At 42.0% G+C, this 19,256-nt stretch overlaps 1 protein-coding gene across 10 annotated transcripts in view; it reads right to left on the bottom strand.

The window, feature by feature from the left end:
* Positions 1 to 19,256, bottom strand: part of GSAP (gamma-secretase activating protein) — a 187,990-nt gene that overhangs the window by 10,345 nt on the left and 158,389 nt on the right. For 6 of the 10 annotated variants that reach the window (XM_032484156.1, XM_032484157.1, XM_032484149.1 and 3 more), the window contains 6 exons: positions 18,294 to 18,347; positions 9,634 to 9,762; positions 8,735 to 8,793; positions 8,041 to 8,072; positions 5,686 to 5,777; positions 1,534 to 1,629 (listed from right to left, as the gene is read on the bottom strand). In XM_032484156.1, the coding sequence (XP_032340047.1) occupies positions 1,534 to 1,629; positions 5,686 to 5,777; positions 8,041 to 8,072; positions 8,735 to 8,793; positions 9,634 to 9,762; positions 18,294 to 18,347 (462 nt within the window). Of the gene's footprint in view, positions 1 to 1,533; positions 1,630 to 5,685; positions 7,009 to 8,040; positions 8,073 to 8,734; positions 8,794 to 9,633; positions 9,763 to 18,293; positions 18,348 to 19,256 lie in introns of those variants that run through there. The other 4 variants (XM_032484152.1, XM_032484154.1, XM_032484155.1 and 1 more) reach the window with 2 other exon arrangements.

Here is a 19,256-nt window from a genome sequence, read left to right as displayed (position 1 = left end):
GGAGGCAAAGGACGGGGGGCAATTTAGAAAGGGTCTTCACATGAGCACAGACACTATTTATTCTCAATGGCATAGAATCTTAGTTTCTCTTTGGCTGAAATCAGGTAAGATACAATGTAAGTAACAGAATCAGGTTTTGCAGCAACTTCCTCAGACTTGTTTTATAAAGGCTACCCAGCCACCCCCCTGAGAGCTCACTGGGAGACATGGCTGTTTGCTGCTGGGCAGGTGCAGGCATGTTTGGCTTTAATCAGTGACCGCTGAGTCAGAAAGTCAGGGGCACTGAGTTTTCTGAGACTACATCTCTACCATTTCTGGTCCTATGCTTCTAGGAGCTGTTAGCACAAATTAGTGTTCTGTGAGTTTTGATCCTTAGACAAAGGCCCTTAACACTCTGGAAGATGAAATTTACAGTCAACAGAAAGATGATAGGTGATATGTTAAGTAACTGTGAGTTATGAAAAGACAAAGAAAGCAAGCCTGTATCAACATGGGAAGATCAGTAACACATTCACAAAGTGAAGTCCTGGGTATGGTTCTACTGCAAAGAGTTATTATTTAAGAAAGTTTCAATGCCCTGCTTATAAATTTCAGTGTATGTGAATAGTAACCTCTCCTAATACATTAAAAATCTGAAACTCAAAATTTACTTTAGAAATTCAAATATATAATTTTAAAACAGATACTAATGACTGCAATAAAGGTAGAAAACTTAAACATGAAATTAAATCAAGGCCATATCGAATAAATTTAACTAATCTTCCAGAGTTTAATCTTCCAGAGCCACACACTGGCTCATTTGTACACTGGCCCCACCCCAACTTGGAGAAATGGAGTGTTCCTTCTCTTTCTGTATATTTAAATACATTTTAAAATTTCTCCAGAATATTATTTCTAGGTTCTAAGCAGGGTCAGGCCTCAACTCCACATGCATTTTGAGACTCAAGACAGCCTCAAATTTCAATCCAGCTACATCACTTCTATTTACACATGGACTGGTGTTATTAACCCGGATCACACAATTTCAGTGAGAGGCTACCAGGTAGATGAGCTGCCAATCTCATCAGCAGACTCTAATAATGTGGTATTTATACAAGTGAGCTGGAATCTGGCATAACTGGGCTGTAGGAGCTAATTAAGAATTGAAGTTCAAGTTCTCTAATGTTTGCATAAACCTCTATGTGCAGAAATCACTACCTAGGGTTTAATAAGGATCTGGAAGATGCCAAGATGACACGTGCTCATCTGGCACCCATGCTGAATTCCTCACTGCTCTGCGCTTGCATGAATGTATAACCACGCTGGGGGGGAGTGCAATAAATCACGTTCTCTTTGGTTTTGGGTTCTTTTACCCCCTTTCTTCAATCTATAGCACCAAGTATACTGGTTTGAGGATGAGAGAGTCCAAAAACCTAATTTGGAAAATATACTGAACCACACACTCGAAACTATACACCAGGGCAGCTGTGGCGGGTACGGGGGGAGGTGTGTAGGGGCTGGGGGAGGGGGTAGAGAAGAAAAAGCAAAACCAACCAGTTTTGAAATGTAGTCCAGAACCATCTGTTCAATTTTCTTCTTTTCTACACCCTGTAGGTGTCTCAAAAGATGGTCTTTTAGCTCAGACACCATCTGAAAACAGGATATGGATTAGACAAGTTACAACCTGCCCACTCACATCTGCAACTGTTGAATTCAATTCATTTATTAACACCCCTTATCAGCATGAAAGATACTGGATCTGAAGATCCCACCAGCAGAAGTGCATAACCCACAATGTTCCTTTGCTGGGCGTAAATCAGGAGGCACCACCATTTTCCTCAACAGGGACTACTTATGATTCACCCAAAGCCCAGTGAGCAGCTGAGAGTCAGGCTCCCAGCCCTGCTGAGAATTCTCCAAAGAAGCCAGTGCGAGTCACTAGCTTAGCAGTGAAAGGCTTTGGGATCTACCAAAGGATTGACGTCTAGTACTCCTGGCTCTGGAGAACTCACAGGAACAACTCTAATGACTATGCTAATGGGGGCCAGGGGCAGGGGGTCATGGTTTGGGGTGTTCGGAAGACAGAGGCTGGAGTAAAAAGGAAATGCATCAGGTACCTCCCTCTGCACAGTGGCTACAGACATTCCTCACAGCCCCCGACATGCAATGATAGTGAAATATCTATTGTAGTGACACCTAAAGGGCTTGTTTCTATACCCTCCCTGTTCTGATCATCCTTGGGGCTCCCCAGTCAGTGTGGCATTCCCAGCCCTCTCCACCTTTTGCTTTCCTTTCTCCTTTTTTCTTCTTTTTTCCCCTCCCTTTTGCCTAGATGCCCTGCTTAGCTACAGATCCTCTTGGCTGGAAAAATCTTTGTATCAGTAAACACCATGGGAATTGTACAAGTGATACCACACATGTGTTTATCTTCTATTTTAGCAGATTTATGTACACAACACTCTGGGTAAAACTTAGCGCTTGGAGTCCTGGGCCAAGACAGAGTGATATATTATTTCAATTCAGTCTCCTGCATGTACTAATTGATTAGGCTTTTTTAAAAAAACATTATTTTTTTTCTGGGTAAGATATAATGCATACTTTTTTGTGCATTTCAATTTTTCTGTAATAACCATACAGATGAAAATTTAAATTGCTCATAATTCTACCATCTATATTAACATCTGGCTTTTTAAATTTTCCTTTCTCCAGTGTGCACACTCAATCTAATATTTAATAATATGCTTTTTTCATGTAATACTTTATCATTAAATATTCTTTATCACACTAGTTGTAATGGCTGCACAGTATTCAATTTTATAAAAGTACTACAATTCAATTATTTATCCCCTTCTTATACATGTGGGATATTTCTTTACTATTGTCAATAATACCACAAAAAAAATCATTATACAAAGGCTGTTCACCATATCAATTATTTTGTCAGGCTACATTCTTAGAAGTGGAATTTGTTGGATCACGTACTTCAGGTTGTGGAAACCCTGCTGAAATGCCTCCCACTGTGTTTATACTAATTTCCAGCTGCACTGCATGAGGCTGTCCAATCCCCTACACCCTGAACTTTCCTAGCATGATCTTAAAATTTTTGTCAACTTGATTGGCAAACAAACAAACAAAAACACTTGTTCTCTTTGTCATCTGATTACAACAATGTTACACATTCTCTTTCTTCCCCGGCCCCTACTTGAGATTTTTTTGGTATAAATTAATTTTTGAAAACTCATTGGTCACAGGTTTTGTCCATTGCCCTTCTGGTGTGTTGTTCTCTTACTGATTTATAAACTTTATAGCCAAATGTTAATCTTTTATCACATATGTGGCAAATTTTTTTATAAATGTTTTCTTTGCCTTTTTGTTGTTCTGCTTCTAAGTTTTCAATCTTTTCCTGTGTGTTTATGTTCAATAATACCCTCAAAGGCTTTCTCGATTTCAGTATAATTTAACTATCCACTTATTTTATTCAAATCTCTCACACAGTTTAATTTTTTATATTGGACTCCTTATTCCAACATTTCTGATCTTAATCTGATGTTTCTGTGTGTTTATGGTATCAAGTGGTGGTATTCAGGGTAGGAAGAATCTAACTTAATTGTCTTTTCCAAACAGTCAACCATTGAATGACTGACTGATTAAAAATTATTTCTTTCTACATTGATTTTTAAATGACCCATTTATCACACAGTATTCAGATTTAAACTAGAGTCTCCTGTCTTTTTATATGAACCACATTGTTCCAATTATCGTAGGTCAGCAAAGTAATGCCAATCCCATTCCTCTTTATTTTGTCAAGTGTCAGTCAATTGCCAGAGAAATTTCATTGGCTTTTTCGTTGTAATTTTATTAAACCTAGATGCTAAGGATTTGGAAATTAAACATTGTTCTTCATTATTTTTTCTAACTGGTTAATTCTAACAAAAAAAAAATACAGCATCATCAGCTTACTAACTTGCTGTATTTTTTAATTTTTAATTTAATTTAAAATCTTATTTTATGATTATTTTCCATTTTCCCAGTTGATTGTTTATAGCATTAGACAATCAGTATCTTCTTTTACTTCTGTTTCTTACTGCATTGGCTAGAATTTCCAGAACAATGTAAAATTTAGTGAAAATAGCAAGGATCCTTCACTTCTTTCAGCTTTTACTTTTTTTTTTATTGTAGTACAGTCAGTTTACAATGTTGTGTCAGTTTCTGGTGTACAGCACAATGCTTCAGTCAAACATGAACATACATATATTCGTTTTCATATTCTTTTTCACTGTGAGCTACTACAAGATATTGAATATAGTTCCCTGTGCTACACAGTATAAACTTTGAACGTCAGTATCTGCAAATCTTGAACTCCCAATTTATCCCTTCCCACCCCTTTCCGCCTGGTAACCGTAAGTTTGTTTTCTATGTCTTAGTGAGTCTGTTTCTGTCTTTCTGCTTTTAATAGGAATGTCTCCAACGTGACATTAAGAAGGATGTTGATGAATGTGTGTGTGTGTATATAGATTGATATATATATATATGGTTCAATCACTATGCTGTACACCAGAAACTAACACAACACTGTACATCAACTATACTTCAATAAAATTTAAAAAGCAAAGACTAAGAAGGATGTGGGCCGCCAGCACCAGACGCCTCTGTCTCAGTGACTAGTGTGTCCCAGGCGCGGGAGTTTACTTTCATCAGCGTTCAGCACCTGTAGAGACCAACTTTTTCTTTTCCTCTTTGACCGTGTGACGTTAATACATTCCTATTAAGCTTCCTACAAAGAAGCCCACGTGGCTATGTTTTATTTTCAAATTCACCACTGGAAAGTAGTTTAATCAAACCTGTGGTGTTTATATTCATACGTGAAAGTGGTCATTGTCAGATTCTGCTTTTAAGGTTATGCTGGCTTTTCAAAATGATTCAGAAGCTGCTCACCTTTTTGCAAAAATACTTTACATAGCATGAGAAGGACTTGGTCCTTAAAAGTTTGAAAAAACTAACTCATTAAATAACTTGGGAACTTTTGGGGAGATAATCTGACACTTTTTCCAAGTTATTTTATGGTTATTGTGATTTTAGGCTTTTTATTTCTTCTTGGCTCAAGTATGGTCACTTCTGTTTGCCAAGGAAACTTTGTTTAACTAAACTTTTTAAGTGTATGAATATGAATTTCTACATATTTTTCCAGTATTTTAAAACTTACCATATCTAAGTTAACAGATTTTCCAATTCCTAAGCCTTCACAGTATTGAGAATATTTTATTAGACTTTTCAGATGTTTCTTTAAACAGTTTTTTTTTTTAAGATTTTTGTATTTATTTACCAGTTCTGTTCTTTAATTAATTTATTTTGATTTATACCTCTTCGGTCTTCCTAGTAGTAGGACTGAAGAAAAAATAATTTATTCTGTTGTATTTTAAACCCAAATACAAATACAACAGAGCTGTTGCTCTTTCCTGTTTTGAATACTCTCAGTGCTGTACATTTCCTTGTGATGTTTTATAATTACACATTTTTTGAGGTGACGATTAATACATGGCTCTCTCACAAGACTACAGATACCAAGAGGGCAGAAATCCTGTGTTGCTTATCACTAAACACACAGAACCCACAGCAGCTGGCAAGAACCATGTGTTGAAAGAACGAATAAAAACAAGACCAGAATGAGAAGCACAATCTAGCCCTTCCCCTTGGAGCATTGCTCACCAGCACCCAAACGGCCCGCAGACCGCTTACCAGCCCCATAAGCAGCCTCTGGTGGTTGTCTTCCTCCTGTAAGAGGGGTGTTAACCGTGGCTCTGAAATTAAACAGAACAACAGTCAAGCAGGGTGGTTTTCAGGAAATGCGCTAGAAGGACAAGGCACTAGCCTGGGTTTCCCTTCTCTGAGTCATTGGGAAAACATAATATTTCCCTGATGAGATAAAAATTTTTCATACAGTGTGACCTGATCCTACAAGCTAGAACTTATCACTCAGGAGAGATGTGGAGAGCTCTGTGAACCAGAGAGAGGTAGAGACTGGGAAAGAAAGAAAGGAGACATAGAACACGTTCCCAACACCGACAGTCTCTGGCTTTGATTTCTCTTCAGTGAGAAGACTCACCACTGAGAACCTCTGCTTCACAGAAGACTGAATGACTTGGGTCCTCTCTTAACCCTAAGGGAGCCATAAACGCAGGGACAGGGACTTGGTGGAAGGATCTCACGACTCCCTTCTTCCTGACCCCAACTCATGGCTTACTGACCTGGGCGTTACTAACGAGGGGACCAGTCAAAGACTGTGGCAAATAAGAACTACCAGCACAAGTGAGTGGGCTGAAAAGGTAACTAGATCAAGATGGACAAGTGGCATGTGAGGTTAAATCAAATGGCACTGTCTCCACTGTGATGTGCAATGCACCAGCAAGACAGAGGGAGGGGGGCAGGCAGACACTGTCTCCAGGACGATCTGCCCTGACACCCCCCTCACAGCACCTTCATGTTGTCCTTTCCCAGAACACCTGGTCAGGGGCTGATGACCCACTGTGGGAGGGCATGGATGCCTCTTGACCCCTTGGGATAAATTCTATCTGATTCCCACACAACGTTCATGATTAAGATGAAACACTGAAAACTAGAGCCCTGACTTTCACAGGGAACGTCCTGTTTCTGACAGTGATGACATCCTTCCTAGGAAACGAGCACAAGCAGAGCATGTGAGAGGCAGGAGCGAGTTCCCTGAAGTGCCGGGAGAGAGCGTGACCAGTAACGGGACGCAAACAGGCCTGAAGCACTGGGACAGAAGGCGCTCTAACAGGGCGGACGGGAGCAGTGGACACACAGAAACCTTGGCCAGACCTGCAGCATCCCCCACACTGCCAACCCCTGCCCGCAGACGGGGTGAGCCTGAAGCACACACGTTCACGCCCCTGCCCGGCGGCTCCTGCCTGGTGCTGGTGGCAGGACCCCTGGCTTCAGGCCTGGACTTGGACAGCCTGGGTCCCCCGGGGTGACGCAGTGACTTCCGGTTCACATGGGCTGTGCTTGCAGCTGCAAGACATTAGGGTCACCAAACACATACCCAAACATCCAAGCCCGTGAAGCAGAAGTGAGACATAAAAACAACAGCTCTGTTTTCTAAATGGAGGCTGACCTTCACGAGGTAAGCCAGAGTTCCCCGAACAAACCCACAGGAAAGCTTGTACTTGAAGATGCTCAATGTTCTCTTCCCGCAGCTTTACCTGGCTCAGATCCCCTTGTTTACCAAGTCTTAATCTGGATCTCACCCCCTCTGGGAAGCCTCTTCCAACTTTCGTCCCCACTCCCGACCTAGCCCCTCACCCCCAGGGGCTATATAATGCCTGTCACCTGGTTTAGAAATTCTGGGTTAGCATTTCTTCTTCACACATTAAAGATAAAGCGGCGACCTCAGGTGACCTGCACACCAAGCACAGGACTGGGCTCGATAAGCACGACTCTGTTTCCTCTCATCCTCTCCTCATCCCTTGCCCCGAGGAGGACAACGCACGAAATGGATAAACGGTTTGCCCAAGAGCACATGGGTAGCAGGTGTCCGAGCTGGAGTCTAAGCCTGGTTCTGTTGGCCCCTAAGCCTATAATCAGGGCTTTTGTCTAGAGGTGTCTTATCTTCCTGCCCCTGTGACCTGGCCCAGTGAGTGCCCAAGTGCTAACAAAATGAAAGGAGCATACACGTCAGAGACCCTGGTCTGATCAGATGGCTGGAGAGAAAGCAGCCCCAGGCCAAGGGAAGTGGGCCCCGTGGGTACACCAGAGGGTGTGTTAGTCAGATCAGCTCTACGAGGAAACGGAAGGAAAACTAGAAGGCCAACAGTCAGGGACTCTCACAGGAAAAGCACATTCAGCAATTGTCCCCGAAGGCCTGGTGCCAAGAGAGACAGGGCAGGAGCCAGGCGGCCACTCTGATAGGAAGATGTTAACAGTGCTGCCGTCACTGAGCTGGTGGAAGTGATTTCCCCGCCAACCCACAGTGGTCGGAAGAGCAGTGTTACCAACCAAACACTGACTGAAATCCTGAAGGCTCTATTACAGGTCTTTTCTTACCCAAAGTCTTTGCTTGTAGGTTAGAAATCACCCTACAAAGAAATTAGCCAATGTTATTCACACAGGAAGCATTATTATTAAAAAGAAGGAAAGAAAGAAAGAAAGCCACAACACCATCCGAAGATATCCTCCTTTAAAACCCATAAAACCACCGCAGAAATTGTTCTCAGGTTGCTGAAAACCTCAAAAATTTTAATCAGCTTGGCAAAAGCCACATTAGGCAATTATAAAATCTCAAAACTCTTCAGTGCAAACAATGACGATAATTTAGAACAATTGCAGTTCTCAGTTGTTGGAAATAATGGGAAGAGAAAATAGAACAGGGGTTGGAATGGGGCCTAGACTTGTAACACCCCGAGATGACTCATCTACCCAGAAAACATGCTTTCAAAATAAGAACAAGCTCACCAGCCCACTAACGCTTTTTAAAAAATCAGCCTACTGTCTGTGCCCCGCCCCCCGCAAAGTGCTCAATTAATAAGAGCTTTCTTTACCACTTACTCCTGATAAATCATCCATCCCCAGGATGCAAGGCTAAAAGGTTGAACACGTAAACTTTTCCCACTAGAAACTCCAGCTCCACCATCTTGCTGAGGACACACAACAAAAGTAAGCTACTTCCTGAGAGGCAGCCAACAAAGTGACTGCAAAACATAACCATGTTACAGCTCCAACAACCCCTCAGTTTACTTACTTTATTGCATTATCAAGAATATTCCTCACATACACCAGGGAACTTCTTTTTCCTGTTTTCTAGGAGTTAGAACACATCAGAGGCGTGGAAGGTGAAGGTTTTGTGGGTGACATTTTTCACATCGAAGTCATCATGCGATATAGTTAACAGTTCGGAAAAAAGAGAGATTTTCTGGGTAATCAAAACATCTAGATTCTTAAAAAGAAATTTTTTAAAAAAAAGTTTTATTCTGAAACTATTACAGATTTACAGGAAGTTGCAAGTCAACTATATATTTTATACAACAACACTACAACTATAGCCAACAGTGCTACAGGGAGCTCTCATGTACGCTTCACCCAGTCTCCCCCAGCGTTTACATCCTATATGAATAACTTTAGTATGATGTCAAAATTGGGACACTGACACTGGTACAATGAGCATATAGTTCTGTCATTGTATCACGTATGCGGATGCACGCACCACAGTGTACCCCACCATCAAGGTACAGAACTGCTCGTCACCCTACAGTCCCCTCGTGCTTCCCTTTATCGGGGTCACGTTCACTCTTCTCTTTTCCACCATCCCTAACCCCTAGCAACCACTAATTTGGGAATACTTAGATTTTTTTCAGATCCATTTTTAACTATACCAGTAATGCAAGAACATATCTGAGACCCGGATGTTAATGCCACTTCTACTGTGAACATGCCGTGTGGGCCCCTTCACTTCTTTGCATTTGAGCTTCCTCTCCCAGAGAAGAGAGATGAGGGCAGCCCTTGGTCTGCCTACTGGGGATCAACAGCACTGGTGAGCAGTGCCTGGGGACTGATGTCGGCCTCCTTGTGACCTGAAGGCATTGCCAAACCTAGTCCACGCAGCGTCTGCCTCTTGCTTGGCTCTCAGGAACCCACACATACCTCTTCTGAGATCAGGCTGTGCCACTCTCTCCTGACCACGCCGTTGTTATAGTGTAAGTGTGGCTTGGAGTACTTAGCATATTCCAGGTTGGAGTTCAGTTTTTCCCAGTATCCCTTAAAGCTATGCACCTGTAGGAGACAAACACATCGGTGAGCCTGAGAAGCAGGCCCTGTGGCCCAAACTACCCGGCCCACGCCATGCAGGCCTTGCTACAAAGCTGGGCTCGCCTCACTTCCTCAGCAGTGAGGCAGCGTTTCCGAGTGAGTAACGTCCCACGAAGGATGGCATTCTTGTCCTGATCAGAATTCTAAACTAGACAGAGAGTCTTGCCTTGCTCTCTTCCCTTCGAGCCCCTTTTACACAGAGAGACAACAGCTCACTGGCCCACACCAGCCCAACTCCCTGGGTGAGGGCTGAGCAGGGAAGCCGGTACTGAACACATAGGGTCATTTCCTCCCCAAAGACCCATTTTCTGACTTCGGTTGTGTCAACAATGCCATGCTCAGTTAGGGAATGTTCACAAGATTGGGAGCGCATGAAAGGATAGGATTACTTTCCCCCTAAGTTTATTTACTTCCAAAGGATCTTTTTCAAAACCCAGGAATCAGAAAGGTAAAAGGTGAACTTTCACACAAACTTGTTGCATACGCCAAAACAGAATTCGCTGGCACCCATCCCATTTAGGTCTCTGATGTACTGATATAATTGTACTACCCTGAAGCAAAAAGTACCCGTTATGTTCATTTTTGAATAAAATGTAATAGTAATACATTTTTTAATGTTGAAGGATATCCTGACACAAATTGTTTTTGTAAATCAATGAAGATAGATTTATGATTCATACTTTCTTGCCAAAATATATGCATTTAGAAAAGATTTGACTGGGGTCAAGGATGCAATGTGTTGCCATAAAACAAAGTGAGGTAATGCCTACTGTGGGAACGGACTTAGCTGTATTGCAAGGGAAAAAGAGAACTTAAAAAAATGCCTCAATCTAGAAAAATGCCCTTTTGTTAAGTAAGAGCACAGCATCCAAATTCTTATTGAAATGACAGTCACAATTGGCTCAAAGTGGATGTTGGAGTAAAGTGAATTATATAATAAAACCAGCTTGCTGTTTTAGAAGCTTGAAAGGCCTGACCAGCCAACACCCATTCTCACAGAGACAGGAAAAGCTGCTTCCAATAAAGTGTCATTTCAAGAGGAAATCGGAACCTGGAGTCAGGGCCCACCACCCACTTGACCTAGCTCGCTCATCTTTTCTTTCCCTTTCCATTTATTTATGACGAATATACCTTTATCCACCCCCTTGGTCTTCCTCGTATTGAAAAAAAAAAAAAAACCCAATAATGAAAGCAAATCCTGCTTCATTTGGCAGAATTAGGTCCCTGATTGGAAGTCACTACAGCTTTCTTGCTATTCTCCCTCTGGGTTCAGGTAACTAGTGCCAAGAGCCAGAAAACTAATTGGTGATGTGGTGACATCTAGTGGTCAGTTCTGCTATTACCTCTGTCTGCTCTGCCATTGGAGTCCCATCCGGAGAGGGAGGAACATTGGTGCCCTTATTCCTGTGAGTCGCTCTTCCTCTCAGGCCAAATGCCATCCTCCGGTCAGAAGACCCCACTCTCATACTCATACTGTGGCTCCTGAGAAAAGATCTCTCCCAAAGTACCTTCTTTTCACTCCATTAAAAAAAAAATAGACCTTTCCTCATACCCTTTTCTTAGCTAAGAATAAACAAATAAAGCAAGACCATGGACAGGTGCCCACTGACTATGTAAAATGAGTTGTGTTTGTGGGAGCAATTTTCTGGGGAGAAGGTCTAGAGCTTACATCAGATTTTCAAAAAAAAAAAAAAAAAATCCATGGCCCCAAATAGTTCAAAACTACTGAGTTAGAAGGAAAGCGGATTCTAAGTTTTAAAATAAGAACTCACATTTAAATAAGGAACACTCTTAGCCAGAAGTCCCAGAAATATCTTAAATAAATGTGTAGGTCTTTCAAGGAGGTCCCTGGGCTGGATGTTATGATACAGGTATTGAGAGAGTTGAGAGAGAAACGGTGGCACAGAGATCATTGTAAGTTGGAAGGTTTATTGGGAAGCCTGGGAAACAGGTAAGACCCACAGGATGAAAATGACAAAGGAAAAGAGAGGATGTTCCAGGTGGGGCTCTGAGGAAGTGAGCAAAGACTGAGAACCCAGAATGTGGATTCTGGGTTTAGATCAGAGGCAGAGCTTTAGAGAAAACAAGCCCCAGCACTTCATTCTCTGTGAGGTAAGTATCTGCCACTAGGGTGTGACTCCCCCTTTAGCAACCACCTGGTCCCATCCCCGAGAATGCTGACTGGTGTGCGGTGTGACCTGAGCCTCCCTTATGAGTGTCAGACGTTCCCCAGGCAAGCTTAACGTTCAGCCCAGGCTGAGAACACTGCTTGAGCCTGTCCAGGTAATCCCAGTCTCCCTCCCACCCTCAAATGTTCTTCTCTGGGTTAAAGGCTGAGGAAGAACCAGCTGTCTGAAGACTTGCAACAGTGTCGTGAAATAACAGGAGACAGGGTTAAAGAGCCCTTCAAAAGATCTCAAATGCCAAAGCAACAACAACACGCTCGTTAACCCACAGAACAAAAGAGCTTTCAAGGTGAAATGTTAGATGTTGTAACACAGCATGGAAGGAAGAGGGCGTGTAAGCTGCACAACTGCACCCTCTCAGCCGACCTGGGAGCACAGAGAGCCTCTCCTTTCAGTCAAGGGGCTCTTTGGGAACTCGCTGGGTACAAAGCACCGTACTCATCAGGGACAACAGCAAAGTGAAAGCCACCAAAGCCTAAGAAGCGCATCGGCAGCCCCTTGAAAAGAGCTCATAAAGCTTTAAAACACACAAAAATGCTTTCTAAGGAAAATATCCATGCATTTAGCTATTCTGGGAGACACCGGTGTTAGAAACCATCAGATCCTCAAGAAATCACCCAGAAGCATTTTCCTGCACCAAGGGGAGTTTTAAATTTTGATTTCAAAAAAGGAAAATTATTCCAAGTCTCTTTTTGAGAAATAATCTCATTTTGCCTCTTAGGATGACAAGAAATAATTACCAAATGTAGCCCATCACAACTATTAATTCAACAAAAGGACCAAAGGGTCACATTAAGAGACTGTTGCCCATTCATGATTTGAATTGCCAGTTGATTTTTTTTTTTTTTTAAGGAATGAAAAGAGAGGAGGGGGAGGGGAGGAAGAGGAGGAGCCCTATGGTACTTACTGGCTCGTCTGTAAACGACTGCCAGGAAAGAAAAAAAAAATCTGCCTTTCATTTCTGAAAGGCCCTCAGGCTTTGGTCCTACATTTGCTGATTAACCAGTATCTTCTTTTACAGAAGAGGAAGCCAACTCAGAGAGAACCTTTACTTTTCCTATCAGGGCTCAACCAGCGGAGGTAAAGCATCAATCCACTCAGCTCTTCAGGGGACACCATCTCAGTATCAGCTTTTACTTGCAGCCCAGAGAAACACAGCGACCCACTACCTGCAGCACAGACAGGATAAAATAGAAACACCTATGTGTCCATAAAGCTAGTAAGGTACCATACCAAACAGGGCCATCCATGCACAGGATCGGTGACTCCTGAGGCTTCCTGTTCCTGTTAAGGGGACGGCATTTTGTGAGTGCCAGTTCTCCTATTTGTAAGAGAACTTCCTCCTTCTTCCCAAGTCAAGTAAAAAAAATCTCTCTTCTTGGCCGAGCTGGGTAGTACTCTTAGCCATTTTTAATGGGCTGTATTTTTTTTATGTAACCTCTTAAATACAGCTGTAACCTGTTCCATCTCACAACCAGCATATTTCCTGAGAAAGCCCACGCTAAGATAGTTCCCTCCTCTTAGCCTTAAGAATTAAGTGTATGCCTTCAACCAAAGCCATGAATAAGAGCAGCACAGGGTAGTGGAGGGTAGGAGAGAAACAAACACTAGGATCCTTGGTCCTGGGTCTGTTCCTCAATTTCATCATCTGGGAAGTAAACCAAAGTTCCCTCCATCCGTACAGATACAATAGGAATGAATTGACCAGTCTGGTGCTCTGTCTCTAATAAGTAGTGTTTCTTTATAACATCATAAAATTATGTTTTTACAATAGTGATTGAACTGTCCCCCAAAATATGTTCTATAGGAAAAACTAATTTTTTCCTCTATAACCGACTATCCCCAGAATACTTCACTTCTGGTCACCAAATGTGTGGGGTTTTTTTCCCCCACACCTATCAATTCTTTAACACCTGCAGGGCGTCCTACAATTCACCCAGAGATAGTGTCAGATCCCACAGGTTGAGGGCTCAGTCCCACAAGAGTGTCCCCTATTTCAGGTGCCAATTGCAAGTTCAGGTTGTTATCTATGATTCTGACTGACCGCCTAGAAATCAGAGGTTCCCAAGACCCCCTCTTTGGGCTCTGTAATTTGTTACAGTGGCTCACAGAACTCAGGGAAACAGTTCACTTACTATACACCAGTTTATTACAAAAGGATACAACTCAAAAGCCAGATCAAAGAGATGCATGGGGCAAGCATGAGGGAATGGGCCCTGAGCTTCCATGCCCTCTCCAGACACTCCACCTCCGCCCCCACATCTATGAATATTCATCCCTGAGAGGTCTCTGAAACCCTTCAGTTAGGGTCCTTTCTAGAGGCTCCATTACACAGGCATGCTTGATTCAATCACTGGCCACTGGTGACTGAACTGAACCTCCAGCCACTCTAGCCTTGGAAGGTGGTGGCGGCAGATTCTCAAAGTTCCAACCCTCTAATCACACACTTCATTCTCCAGGCAACCAGCCCCCATCCTGAGGTGCTTTCCAAAAGTCACCTCTTTAACAAACTCAGGTGTGGTTGGAAGGGGCTTATTAGGAATAACAAAAGACATTCTTTTCACCTTTGTGTTCTGGAGTTATTTCAGGAACTGGGAACAAACACTAAGTATTATAACAAAAGATGTCCCTGTAGTTCTTATCACTGAGGAAACTGCAAGGATTTTAAGAGCTCTGTGCCAGGAATCATGGATGAAGACCAGATACATATTCCTAGTTATAGCGCAGTATCACATAGGTACAAACGAAACTGTGGAAAGTCAATTAATATTTCCCACATAACTAACTGACATTTCTGGTAGTGCTACATTGCTGTCAGAGCAACAATTCTAATTTTTAAAACTTGCAAGCTCACACTGTGATTCTGTTGATACTTTGGATCTTTAAGAAAGCTTTTTATTGAAGTGATGGCGGCTCTCTGTACTGGGAGGGTCAAGGAAAAAAAGGTGTTTTTTGTGCTTTAATAAGCATTATACTCATGCTCTGCCCAATTAAAACAGTATTTTTAAACATTTTTTAAGTGTGTGAGAGAAGCAGCATCCTTAAGTGAACACGTCTCTGAGTGGAGAACAGCCCAGGTGTCAACTGCTCTTTCCCCAGTTGCTCAGGGATCTCTAGACCCCGACAGACCCAGGCAGCAACGCCCTCACGTGGAGTGGCTCCTGGTGGGGAAGGACTTGAAGTCTTTCTCCTTCCGAGTCTCTGGGTCAGAAAGTTAAAAATCGCTACACAAATGATTAAATTTAAAGGCTTCCTTACTTTGGAAAATGAAGCTAAAGATGTCTGGCTTAAAAAATACTTTAATAAAAACACTCCATTTCTCCATTGGTGGCATGCTCATTCAACTTTTATCTTGATATTCAAGTAAGGTATTATTCCTTTTCTTTTCTTTCTTTTTTTTTTTTTTTTCAAAAAATCCTTACATGGCTTCCTGTGGAGGGGATAAAATCATTCTTTGGAAGGTCATTCTTGATGACATTTCTTTTAAGGTGAGGAACTTGTTTCAATACATATTTTGATTCACTTTTAAGAATTCTTTTGGAAACCATTCTATTAAAATCAAGAAGCCTTTTGTCTTTCAGGTGATAAACTGCTGCAAACCAGTTAAACCCGGTGTTCATAGACTAAACATGTAAAGTGCTCCACTTCACTCTAAACTTCTTTTCAGAGAGAGCAGAAGGAAAGCGCTCATTCAGTTTCATTTTGCCCTTCCCTCTCCAGACTCCTTATCAGGGCAGTCATCTTCCAAGCAGGATGGAAGCAAATGTGGTCAGAGTAGACATGGGTCCCCTGGGCCTTGAGGAAAGTCTGACAGCAAGCATGCCTTCAAAAGGTAGCGTGAGATTCAGGTAGAGGGTGCTCAGAACCACCTGCTATCAGGTAAGCTGCAAGAACTGTCACATAAGTGGGGCCGGGGAGGGGGGAAATGTAGGGGATGTGCCATGGCAACCAGATTCATTCACTGCAACGTAATGAAGCTGGGAATTGGGTAGAAGTAGGTCAAAGGCAGTAACTTATAGTGAGGGGTATTATGTAAGCAGAGATGGGGAAACAAACAAGAGCTCTCAGGGCCAGCTGTCCCGTGAACTGGAAGGTACCGATTAGTGATGGGGGAAGGGGGGGAACTGGCCAAACCAAACCCAGTACCAAACCCTCCTGAGCCCAGGGCAAATCCCAGCAGCATGCCTCAGCCTCCCTGGTGGGTCTTGTCTGAGTGGAGAGGGCAGTGAAGAGATCTACTGCTCAAACTTGCCCTGGGGAACACTTCCTACTAGCATACAAATACACAGGAGTCAGGGAAGAGCTCCCAAGCAGAGTCAGGAATAGTTAATAGGAAACGATTGTCTGCAGAGCCAACTGCTAGAGGCACTAAGGGGAGAAGAAAAAAAATGAGGGTAAGGCAAAGTGGGTATCAAAGGAGAAAAAAAAAATGAAGTACATAAAAACATCATTTTACACAGAAATAAACACACACACAAATAGAAAAAAAATCAGGAAGTATAAAAATAAACTATTTTGTTCCTAAGCAAAGGCATATTGTATTCTTAGAATAAGCCAATGGGTTAAAAAATTTGAGAACTCTCCCATCACTCTTTTATCATTACTTAATTTTTTAAGTGAAAATACACAATGTTGAGAAGGTTATAGTAAAACTGATAAACTCATAAATCCCTTATAACAGTGTAAATTATCACAACAATTTTTGAGTATTAATTTGGCAATAAGACTCAAAGGCTATAAAAATTGTCATACTCTTTCATCCAATAATACATGTGGGCATTTAACCTTAGGAGAATAAATCACACATACGCACAAAACTGTATAAAAATATTTACTGCAACATTTTTAATGGTAAAATTTTTTTAATGGGGACTCTCTAGAGAATGATTAAGTAAATCAAGACACTGCCACATAATGTAATCCTATGGAGTCATTAGAAATCATAACCATGAAAATTATGAAGTTTACGTACCAACATGAAAAATGTACAGAAATAATTCATAACTGTTACGAAATGTCTCTAGATGGCCATTACTATTAGATAGAATGCACATACCTATGACAAACCAAGAGGAAATGGGGGAAATGGTTCATATGTCAGGAAGTATAGAATTGTGGGTGACATTGTTTTCTTTTTAAAATTTCCTTCACTGGTTTATTGTGTCTCCATCAAACACAGTATGAGTTTGGTAGGACTAGTGGTAAAAGCAGAAACAATTAATTGAAAGGATGGAGGCTTTCACTAAAAAACTTTTAAGCTGTTAAATCAAAACTTTCTTTTCCCTTCGTCTTCCTACCTTTGCAGACCTTCACAGCCGTCTCATGCTGCTGCCTAGAAACATCTCTAGTCAGTCTCCCCTTAAGGACCCTTCTTAGGACCGAAACCCAGAACCACTAAACCCGCCCCAGTTGGCCCTCTCTCACCCCCAGGGCATCGCTATGACCTCAAACACCCAGAGCTTCCCTGAGCTGCCCAGGCCTGGCTTGCCCTTTGTGGATCCAAAAGAATCAAAGGTAAATAGTAAAAGACAGAAGCACACGGAGCTGCCTGCTGCCAAAAGTTGAGATTTCCCAGCACACATCAAGCTATAATTAACAGGAGGCAATGCCAAAAACAACAAAGGAGCTTCAAGGAAACTGCGCTAAACTACTCCCCAGTTTTTAACTACACACACATTCTTTTCTACTCGCTCACCCCCACCCTACCCTCCCTATTGTATTCAGAAACTCTTCTGAAAGTACCAGACTGCAGAGAGACACTAAAGCTGCCGCTGAGCGGGCAGGAAGGAGGTGTGTGCTGAGACCACAGATAGCCCATGCAGGTCACTCTTGAGAAACAGAAAAGCTGTTCTCAGAACCAGAAGGAAATTAGATAATCCCAGCCCAGTTTACTTAATGGTTTTAAGATTGTGTGTGTGTGTGTGTGTGTGTGTTTGTTGAGGGGTGACAACACAAATGAAGTGAAAAAAAAAAAAAAGCTCCCAAGTCCTCAGAAGAAAATGCACAAGAACCCCTCCAGCATGGATTGGCTGGAGGCACAGTAGAAAGTAGACCTCTATACGGCTCAAGCTGAGCTCTCCATCTTCAGAAAACTTCACTCTTTAAAAAGAGTTGCCTTGATATCATCTGAGTGACTGCTCTACCATTTAGGAAGGATTTTCAGGAGAACAAGCCCAACGCCTCACCCATCCTCCCCTGACAGTTTACAGTCCTCTCTGGAACCACCGTAACACTCAGGGCAGAGGAATGTGAAGGCCAGCAAGGAAGCCAAGCAGGCCCGTGCTTCCGTCTCTCGCTGTAAGGACTTACCTTCATAAGAGGCAATGGGATCTCTTCTGTCACAAGGGTTATTCCAGGAATTTCCTATGGTGGGGAAAAAACATACAAGTGCTAAACATATCAACCACCACCAGCCAGAGCCTTCAGGAAGTGTTTTCTGCACAGACAGAAGCTGAGGGCAGCTCCCAGTTTGCTAACCTCTACTTTAAATAAACCTGAGGGCTTATAAATAACAGTGAATGCAGGAAGGGAAATATTTGGCAAAATTATGATTATAATAGTTGACAGTGTCGCTAGAGGAAGGGATAAGACTATTATAAAGAAATACAGAGTAAATAATGTATTATTTACACATTTCCATTTAAGAACAAAGGAGGCAAATTACACTTGCACCATCTAGCATAATAATAATAAGGTGGACCCTTTCCTTTTTTTTTTTCAAACTCCTTCCTCCTTCTTCTCTTTCACTAAAATGTATAATAGTTGGCTCCTGGCTTACTAATGGGATTCTTTTCTGACTTCAGTGGAAAATTGTTCTGCACCTCATCCTGCACCATAATTTTGGAAATAAGAGATCCCTGTAAAAATTTACACAGCGTGATCACCATGGCAAATGTGAACGATGCAGTTCATATCAGGAAGTCCACATTATACACTCTGCTAACTAGTGAGTATTAAAATAGAAATTCAAATAAAAAGATAAACTTCCAAAATTGCCATTTATTTGGTTATTTTGAGAAGTGTGTTTCCATGTTAATCATGTTGTACAGTAACCTCTCAACTAGTCAATTCCTCTTCTATTTCCTAAAAAAAAGAAAGCAGATGATACTTGAGAAAATAATTTAGAAGGTGTTATGTAGAAATAAAATCTGTTATTTGTTTAGAACTTAACTATCCTGGATTTTACTGACATACAATAGTCTGTGAAAAAGGGCATCACGGGGATGGAGAAATAAATTTCCAGAACTTTCAAGCATCTGAGTTCTCCACTGT

Source organism: Camelus ferus, chromosome 7 (genome assembly GCF_009834535.1).
Source record: "Camelus ferus isolate YT-003-E chromosome 7, BCGSAC_Cfer_1.0, whole genome shotgun sequence".
NCBI classification, from domain to species: Eukaryota; Metazoa; Chordata; class Mammalia; order Artiodactyla; family Camelidae; genus Camelus; species Camelus ferus.
Note: the sequence above shows the minus strand (reverse complement) of the source record. Positions and strands in the feature narration are given on the sequence as shown.